The sequence below is a fragment of the Salmo salar genome, chromosome ssa04 (assembly GCF_905237065.1).
Source record: "Salmo salar chromosome ssa04, Ssal_v3.1, whole genome shotgun sequence".
Lineage (NCBI taxonomy): Eukaryota > Metazoa > Chordata > Actinopteri > Salmoniformes > Salmonidae > Salmo > Salmo salar.
In genome coordinates this window covers 28,386,138-28,395,299 of record NC_059445.1, presented here as the reverse complement: position 1 = coordinate 28,395,299, position 9,162 = coordinate 28,386,138, and the positions used below count along the sequence as shown (strand labels likewise).

The 9,162-nt window shown below is 42.8% G+C and overlaps 1 protein-coding gene across 2 annotated transcripts; it reads right to left on the bottom strand.

Annotated features, from left to right (window-relative positions):
• Window positions 1–642: 642 nt before the first annotated feature.
• On the bottom strand, window positions 643–8,832 carry LOC106602741 (uncharacterized). Of its 2 annotated transcripts, none has more exons than XM_014195570.2 (9): window positions 8,767–8,832; window positions 8,550–8,603; window positions 8,232–8,267; window positions 7,864–7,971; window positions 6,631–6,810; window positions 6,441–6,512; window positions 6,041–6,115; window positions 5,524–5,577; window positions 643–1,157 (listed from the first exon to the last, which is right to left on the bottom strand). In XM_014195570.2, the coding sequence occupies exons 2-9, from the start codon at window positions 8,592–8,594 to the stop codon at window positions 1,098–1,100; spliced, it is 630 nt and encodes a 209-aa protein (XP_014051045.2). In that variant the 5' UTR covers window positions 8,595–8,603; window positions 8,767–8,832; the 3' UTR covers window positions 643–1,097. The 2 variants fall into 2 exon arrangements, with proteins under 2 accessions (XP_014051045.2, XP_014051046.2); XM_014195571.2 differs by having other exon boundaries at window positions 8,550–8,600; window positions 8,767–8,813.
• Between the last annotated feature and the right edge of the window lie 330 nt (window positions 8,833–9,162).

The following is a 9,162-nucleotide window of genomic DNA, read 5'->3' as shown; positions in this document are numbered from 1 at the left end:
TTAAATACAACCGTCATGGATTTACGTAAGCCTACAAGACTATTTGGTCTGTAATACAAAATCACATGTTGGATGGTTTATTGTGTGTGCTTTTATGATAATTGAACCAACATTTTTGCTGGCCCTGCAATCAACAGATTTCTGCCTACGCCACTGGTGTGATCACATGATATTTCAATAATGACACTCTTGATGTGATATACGTGTTCCAAAAAAGGGATAAATACTTGTATCAGAATTTTTATAAACTCACATTCAGTTCTTGGTTGCAAGGGTCCACCTGACATTTTAATACCCTTCTCGATATAACTGAGTCATTGTCTGATCTATACAATACATTTCTATCTATCTGAATGTATATTGCCAGGCAGGTGTTGTATGGGCTGTTGTGTTGTGTTGGCATTTAGTGAGAATTTATGGGGCTTAAATAACAGTGGTGTTTCATTCAGTTATCTATGAGTCTTGGGGAATTTCCTATCCAACACCAAATTAACAATACCTATCTAGATCTCTCCCATATTCCCAAGAAAGCAGTTGTTGTTTCTGATCAATGGTCAATTATGTGTGTAATTATCAATCACAATAGTTTAATAAAGAATGAATGGCAATTAGGTTGCAGGACATGGAGAGATAAAACTTGCAAAGATTGCTATCCATTTAATAATTTATTCAAAGACATCAGCTGTGATAACATAATTCCCAGTACATCGGGAACGCCGTTACAAAACTTGGAAATGGACACACAGTCGAGATACAGTCAGACCAATGCCTGTTAATCTAGTTTTAGCTTTGGTCAAAGGAGACTGGAATTCCACTTTTCTTTCATAATGTTTATTCAGAGATAGATTTTGAAGTAAGAGTGGGAGACAAACAAGAGGGCAACACAACAAGTTGTAGTGGTGCACCCGGGAATTGAACCCCCGCCACTAGAGATCATTTGTCATCTGGAATTGGCAATTTGACGAGATTCTGGTATTACAGTTTATATAGTTCATTTTCGGTTGCAAAATTCTGGTAACTCTCACACTTTCCAGAAGTCCCAGAAATGTGCAACCCTAGTTAGAATGCTGTCCAGGTTTCAGAGGCTCAGCCTCACTTCAGCATTCACTGGTGTCAGAGCCAGAGGATTCTTCCACCTCCCCAGCAATCACCTTGGTCTGATGGGCAAAATGGAAACATGATCGAAGCATTATTAGCTACTTTGTACATTTGTTATTGGTATCACAAGTGTTATATTAACAAAACATGTATTGTTACAACCTGAGTTTATTAGTGACGTATAGGATTTAAATGCATGTTTCATGAGAATGCATGTTTCATGAAGTACACATTGGGCAAGTAAGCCTTGTCTAAGCCGGAATGGCCCATAGGGGCAAGAGACTACACTATGTCCTGATTCTGTAGCATGAGGCAATTTGATTTATAAGACTCTAGTCTTTTGCATGTACAAACGCTATTTGTTGCAAGGCCTTACCCCCAATACATTTACTTATTGCTGAGTGCCAAGAAGAGAGGCATCAGGTCCAATTTTTAGAGTCTTTGGTCAAATCAAATCAAATCTAATTTTATTGGTTTCTGGTTAGCAGATGTTGATGTGAGTGTAGCGAAATGCTTGTGCTTCTAGTTCCGACAGTGCAGTAATATCTAACAAGTAATCTAACAATTCCCCAACAACTACCTAATACACACAAATCTAAAGGAGTGAATGAGAATATGTACATATAAGTATAAGGATGAGCGATTGCCGAGCAGCATCAGCAAGTTTCAGTAGATGGTATAAAATACAGTATATACATGTGATATGAGTAATGTAAGATATGTAAACATTATTAAAGTGGCATTATTTAAAGTTGCAAAGTTTAAAGCGACTAGTGATCTATTTATTAAAGTGTCCAGTGATTGGGTCTCAATGTAGGCAGCAGCCTCTCTGAGTTAGTGATTGCTGTTTAGCAGTCTGATGGCCTTTAGATAGAAGCTGTTTTTCAATCTCTTGGTCCCAGCTTTGATGCACCTGTACTGACCTCGCCTCCTGAATGATAGCTGTGTGAACCGGCAGTGGCTCGGGGGGTTATAGTCCTTGATGATCTTTTTGGCCTTCCTGTGACATCGGATGCTGTAGGTGTCATGGAGGGCAGGTAGTTTGACCCCGGTGATGCGTTGTGCAGACCGCACCACTCTCTGGACAGCCTTGTGGTTGAGGTTGCAGGTGCAGTTGCCATACCAGGCTGTGATACAGCCCGACAGGATGCTCTCGATTGTGCATTTGTAAAGGTTTGTCAGGGTTTTGGGTGACAAGCCAAATTTCTTCAGCCTCCTGAGGTTGAAGAGGTGCTGTTGCACCTTCTTCACCACGCTGTCTCTGTGGGTGGACTATTTCAGTTTGTCTGTGATGTGTACGCCCAGGAACTTAAAACTTTCCACCTTCTGCACTGCTGTCACTTTGATGTGGATAGGGGGGTGCTCCCTCTAATGTTTCCTGAAGTCCACGATCATCTCCTTTGTTTTGTTGACGTTGAGTGAGAGGTTGTTTTCCTGACACCACACTCCGAGTGCCCTTACCTCCTCCCTCCTCCCTCCCTCGTTGTTGTTGGTGATAAGGCCCACTACTGTTGTGTCGTTTGCAAACTTGATGATTGAGTTGGAGGCGTGCACGGCCACACAGTCATGGGTGAACAGGGAGTACAGGAGAGGGCTGAGCACACACCCTTGTGGTGCCCCAAGCGTTGAGTGTCAGCAAAGCGGAGATGTTGTTTCCTACCTTCACCACCTGGTGGCGGCCTGTCGGAAAGTGCAGGACCCAGTTGCACAGAGTGAGGTTGAGACCCAGTGCCTCCAATTTGATGATGAGCTTGGAGGTATTCTTTTTGTCCAGATGGGATAGGGCAGTGTGCAGTGTGATGGCGATTGCGTCATCTGTGGACCTGTTGACGTGGTATGCAAACTGAAGTGGGTCTAGGGTGGCCGGTAAGGTGGCGGTGATATGATCCTTGACTAGCCTCTCAAAGCACTTCATGATGGCAGAAGTAAGTGCTACTGGGCGATAGTAATTTAGTTCAGTTATCTTTGCCTTCTTGGGTACAGGAACAATGGTAGCCATCTTGAAGCATGTGGGGACAACAGACTGGGATAGGGAGCGATTGAATATGTCCGTAAGCACACCAGCCAGCAGGTCTGTGCATGTTCTGAGGACACAGCTAGGGATGCTGTCTGGGCCAGCAGCCTTTTGAGGGTTAACAAGTTTAAATGTTTTACTCACGTCAGCCACGGAGAAGGAGAGAGGGGCGGACGCAGTCTTTTCTAGTGAGCCGCGACGGTGGCACTGTATTATCCTCAAAGCGGGCAAAGAATGTGTTTAGTTTGTCTGGAACTGTGACGTCAGTGACCGTGATGTGATTGTTTTTGTTTTTGTAGTCCATAATTTCCTGTAGACCCTGCCACATACGCCTCATGTCTGAGCCATTGAATTGTGACTCCACCTTGTCCCTGTACCGGTTTTTCGCTTGTTTGATTGCCTTACGGAGGGAAAACTACACTATTTAAATTCAGCCAAATTTCCAGACCTCTTTCCATGGTTAAATGCGGTGGATCGCGCTTTCAGTTTTGCGCGAATGCCGCCATCCACAGTTTCTGGTTAGGGTAGGTTTTAATAGTCACAGTGGGTACAACATCTCCAATGCACTTCTTAATAAACGCACTCACTAAGTCAGCGTATAGGTCAATGTTGTTCTCTGAGGCTGACCGGAACATATTCCAGTCCGCGTGATTAAAACTACCTTGAAGCGTGGCTTCCGAATGGTCAGACCAGCGTTGAATGGTTCTCGTCACTGGCACATCCTGTTTGAGTTTCTGCCTATAAGAGAGAATGAGCAAGATGGCGTCATGGTCGGATTTGCTGAAGGGAGGGCGGGGGAGGGCTTTGTATGTATCGCGGAAGTTAGAGTAGCAGTGAACGAGAGTATTAGCCCTGCAAGTCATACAATCAATATGCTGATAGAATTTAGGTAGCCTTGTTCTCAAATCTGATTTATCCCCAAGTACAATAAATGCAGATATATGATTTCCAGCTTACATAGAGTCCAGTGAAGTTCCTTGCGGGCCGTCTTGTTGTTTGCTTGAGGGGCAATGTACACAGCTGTGACTATAGGTAAAATGGCCGGCATTTGATTGTAAGGAATTCTAGGTCGGGTGAGCAGAAGGACTTGAGTTCCTGTATGTTGTTATGATTACACCATGAGTCGTTAATCATAAATCATACACCCCCGCCCTTCCTCTTCCCAGAGAGGTGTTTATCTCTGTCGGCGCAATGCATGGAGAAGCCCGGTGGCTGAACCGATTCAGACAATATATCCCGAGAGAGCCATGTTTTTGTGACACAGAGAATGTTACAATCCCTGATGTCTCTCTGGAAGGCAACCCTTGCTCGAATTTCGTATACCTTGTTGTCAAGAGAGGCTGGACATTGGCGAGTGGTATACTTGTGAATGGTGAGAGATGTGCACGTCTACGGAGCCTGACCAGAAGGCCGCTCCATCTGCCCCTTCTGCGGCGCCGTTGTTTTGGGTCGACTACTTGGATCAGATCCATTGTCCTGGGCGGTGGTCCAAACAGAGGATCCGCTTCGGGAAAGTCGTATTCCTGGTCGTAGTGTTGGTAAATTGACGTTATATCCAATATTTCTTCCCGGCTGTATGTAATAAGACCCAGATTTCCTGGGGTAACAATGTAAGAAATAATACATTAAAAAAAAAAAATACTGCATAGTTTCCTAAGAATGCGAAGCAAGGTGACCATCTCAATTGGCGCTATTTTATGTATGGTATGACTTGACCGGGGGTTGAACCCCCACCCTTCCAATCTCAGATTAGACACTAACCAAAGACAGTACAGTATAAAGACAGACAGATACTGCTTCTCCAATAGAAATGTCCGATCACACTTGTAGGCGATGTCATGGCGACATTGGCTAGCTAAACTCATGCTCAGAGACACGTAATCGGGTCTAACAGCCTTCTCGTGTCGAACTATGCATGTGCATGCTGTCAAATCAAAGTCACTCCTTCGATATAAAGTTGTTTTTGACGAAAATGAAAATGTGTCTATTTGTCACTTCCGCAAGGTTGGAGTAATAACATGTTCAATTACTTAAGAAATTGGCTCGAATCTATGTTGTCATTTACATTTCGAGAACTTTTTAAATAAATTGACTTCTCTCTCATTGACTTCTCAAACCCCGGCCTGGTCTGCTTGGTCTGTTTCGCAAGCGTTCCCGGATGTCTCTCGATGTTGCGCCTCTGGGTTTAGAAACTCTGTGCTCTAACTACAAGGCCACTGAGTTGTCTCATGTTTCATGAGAATGTGATTAAAATGTGAATAATGGATAAAGGTTCATTTGAGAGCTGCCTTGATAATATGGAAATGAGTCATCTTTATTTGAGGGCAATTCTTTCAAATACATGATGAGGGTTATAAGGGCAATCACACTGTCAGAAATGAAGTGAAGAGGAGGAATAACTGAGAATATACCAGTGGAGTATCTGTTCTTGTTGATGTGGGCATTCCATGAAAAGGGACTGAATGCTGTGAAGGGGATTTAAAATGAGAGAGAAGGTGAAACTCTTACAAAGGTATATCAAGATGCATAATACGTTGCTTTGTGACTCTGATGTAATCTGTGCAATCTACAGTTGCGAGCACTAAAATGTTTTTAAAATGGTGCCAAAGTACATGTTTTTGTGACAAACTACTACTATACTTATGCCAAACTATACTATTGGGTACTAGAGTAGTGGTTCGTGCCAAAACCAGAACCTGGATCTAAGCGTGCTCCTGTGCACAGGGTTTTATATTTCATTTTTGCTAGAAAATTTTAGTGTCGTGTTGCACACGCTTGCATTGTGGCAATTGTTCTACTAATACCACAGAACGACCTAATTTCATTCACCGGATACTTCCGCCATCTGCGCTTTGCACAGTCAGCCTGGGGAACTTTTTAGTGCCCGCAACTTTATGTCTAATGAGTAGAGATGGCCCATCATGTTACCTTGACTCTAGCTTTTCTTGCCTTCCCTCCAGCCGCTGGCTGCTGAAGGTTGTTTCCTCCACCCACAGGAATAAGCTGACAGGAGAGGATGAAAAAGCCAGAATCACCATCATGGGTCATTGACATCAAAGTGTGAGCACCGTTAAATGGGATGTATTTGGTGCATTGAGATATCTACAAAACGTAAACATACAAGACATACTACTGATACAAAAGTAATTACATTTTTCCATTTTAGTCATTTAGCAGACGCCCTTATCCAGAGCAACTTACAGTAGTGAATGCATACATTTCATTTCATACATTATTTTTCTATGCTGGCCCCCCATGGGAATCAAACCCACAACCCTGGTGTTGCAAACACCATGCTCTAACAACTGAGCTACAGGGAAGGATATACCTGCATCAGCATTGGGGCCTGGGGGCCTCCGATGCCATTTGCCTGTGGCAGAACTGCAAATAATGGTACAACCTGTAAAGATATGTTTAAACAGTCACACTGTACCACTGATTATTTTCAATAGATTCTCCTGATATCTCTAGGCTTCTGATAAGTGTTAGAGAAGCAAAGTTGGACAAAAGAGACAAACCCTATTGGCTAGTTGAGGAAGCTGTCCTTGTTGTAGTGGCACTCCATTGGCTGCTCCCGCCTGTCCTACAGGAAGTGCCCCACCCTGCTGAAGTGCACCAATGGGGACCAGCTGGGGCATGGCGGCCTGACCAAGTGCACCCGGTTGTTGAATAAGTAATGATCCACCAACTGGTATCACCTGTTTTGCCAATAAGAATAGTTTGGACCAGGAGAAACTGTTTACATTAGAAATATGACATGTTAGAAAAGTAGCCCATAGTACAAATGTTCTGGTTCAAAAGTTACTTTTTAAAATGCCTGTACTGCAGCACCGGTGCATCGTCTATATGACTCTCAAATAAAAATCAAATATTTATTAGTTACATGCGCCAAATACAACAGATGTAGACCTTACAGTGAAATGTTTACTTACAAGCCCCTAACCAACAATGCAATTTCAAATATATAAGAATAAGAAATAAAAGTAACAAATAATTAAAGAGCAGCGGTAAAATAACAATAGCGAGACTATATACAGGGGGGGTACTGGTACAGAGTCAGTGATGGGGCACTGGTTAGTTGAGGTAATATGTACATGAAGGTAGAGTTTTTAAAGTGACTATGCATAGATGATAACAACAGAGAGTAGCAGCGGTGTAAAAGAGGGGGGGTAATGCAAAATGCAAATAGTCTGGGTAGCCATTTGATTAGGTGTTCAGGAGACTTATGGCTTGGGGGTAGAAGCTGTTTAAAAGCCTCTTGGACCTAGACTTGGCGCTCCAGTACCGCTTGCCCTGCGGTAGCAGAGAGAAAAGTCTATGACTAGGGTGGCTGGAGTCTGTGACAATTTTTAGGGCCTTCCTCTGACACCGCCTGGTATAGATGTCCTGGATGGCAGGAAGCTTGGCCCCAGTGATGTACTGGGCCATTAGCACTACCCACTACCCGCCTTGCGGTCGGAGGCCAAGCAGTTGTCATACCAGGCAGTGATGTAACCAGTCAGGATGCTCTCGATGGTGCAGCTGTAGAACCTTTTGAGGATCTGAGGACCCATGCCAAATATTTCCTGAGGGGGAATAGCTTTGGTCATGCCCTCTTCATGACTGTCTTGGTGTGCTTGGACCATGTTAGTTTACTCTCTAGTAAGTTTGCTTGCAGTCTTCTAACAAAAACCTATGTAATGAAATATATAGCTGATATTTCTGTGTTGCAGCGCAGGGACACTTTTGAACCACCCACACTGTATACGTACCTGTGCCAGAAAGGGTTGCCCATTTAAGACAAGCCCATTCATAACCCCTGGTTTTACAGCGTTACCGACCATGCCTCCATTCACAACTCCTCCATTGCCACCACCAGTCTGGGAAGAGTAATGCACATTATCCTATTACTTTGCCCATAATGCCTTAACTTCTCTCACTGAGTCATACTGTCCACACTTTTTCTTTATGCTGTATATGTATTGAGACATTGCTATGTATTATATTGTATGTATGTGTGTATAACATTATGGTAAAAGTGACTCTCAGCGATTGTAAAGAAGCTCAGAAAGTAAATGTATGTTAAGACGATTTTATCAACAATATCTTATTGTTAAGATGTTTAAGAAACACACAATACCTCACCACTACCTGAAGACTGTCCTCCAGCTTCCACCTACAAATGAAACCAGGAAAGCACAGTGGACGCTATTAGACCTGGGTTTCAAATTCTTGAAAAAATTATTTAAAATACTTTGTGCCTGTTTGAGCTTGCCTAGCTAAATTAAATTAGAAAAGTCCCAAAACTGGAAACCCTGAATCTGAAAGGGCTAAATCTGGCACTACTAGCAAACTCAAGCAAACGCTCAAAGTATTTGAAAGGATTTCCAAGTATTTGAACCCAGGTCTGGACGCTGTAGTAGCTACAGTGTTGAATAAATATTTAAATATGTCTTACCAGGAGAGCCATTGTCTGAAAGATGATCCACAGCATACAAAACATGTTGCTCTGCTTTACCATACAAAAAAGAAAGTCAGAAAAGCATCTCATATAACCGATAGGAGCAATAACCCAGTGTCATGAAGGTTCAATAAATACAAAATAAGTGCATGAAATTGGATTAAATTGCATGAAGGCTGTTCCATGAAAATGGTTAAGTTGTCATCTGTCATACCTCTGTGAAGGACGGCAGTTTTTCAGCTCACAAAGACACTTCTGAAGATGACACGTTGTTTCTAGTTTCACTCTTATAAAGAGCCCCTTCCTCCATGTCTACTGGTAACAGTCCAATCAGAATACAGCTCTAAATGTTGATCTCAACATGCACAGTCATCCTCACCATCTTGACAGACCACACAATTGTGGCTTGTTGACCCAAAGAGGGCTTTATTCAAAATCACCTGCATTGCAAACCCAAACCATGAATCTGAACCATATTATCATATTACGATTATGTCCTTATTATAAGCCTTTGTTGGATGAGTCAACTGTTTGCCTGTGGTGGCTGTGTAAAATAGATGCCTGTCATTATTTTCATGCAAACTAGAAAAGACAAAACGTCAACACTGAC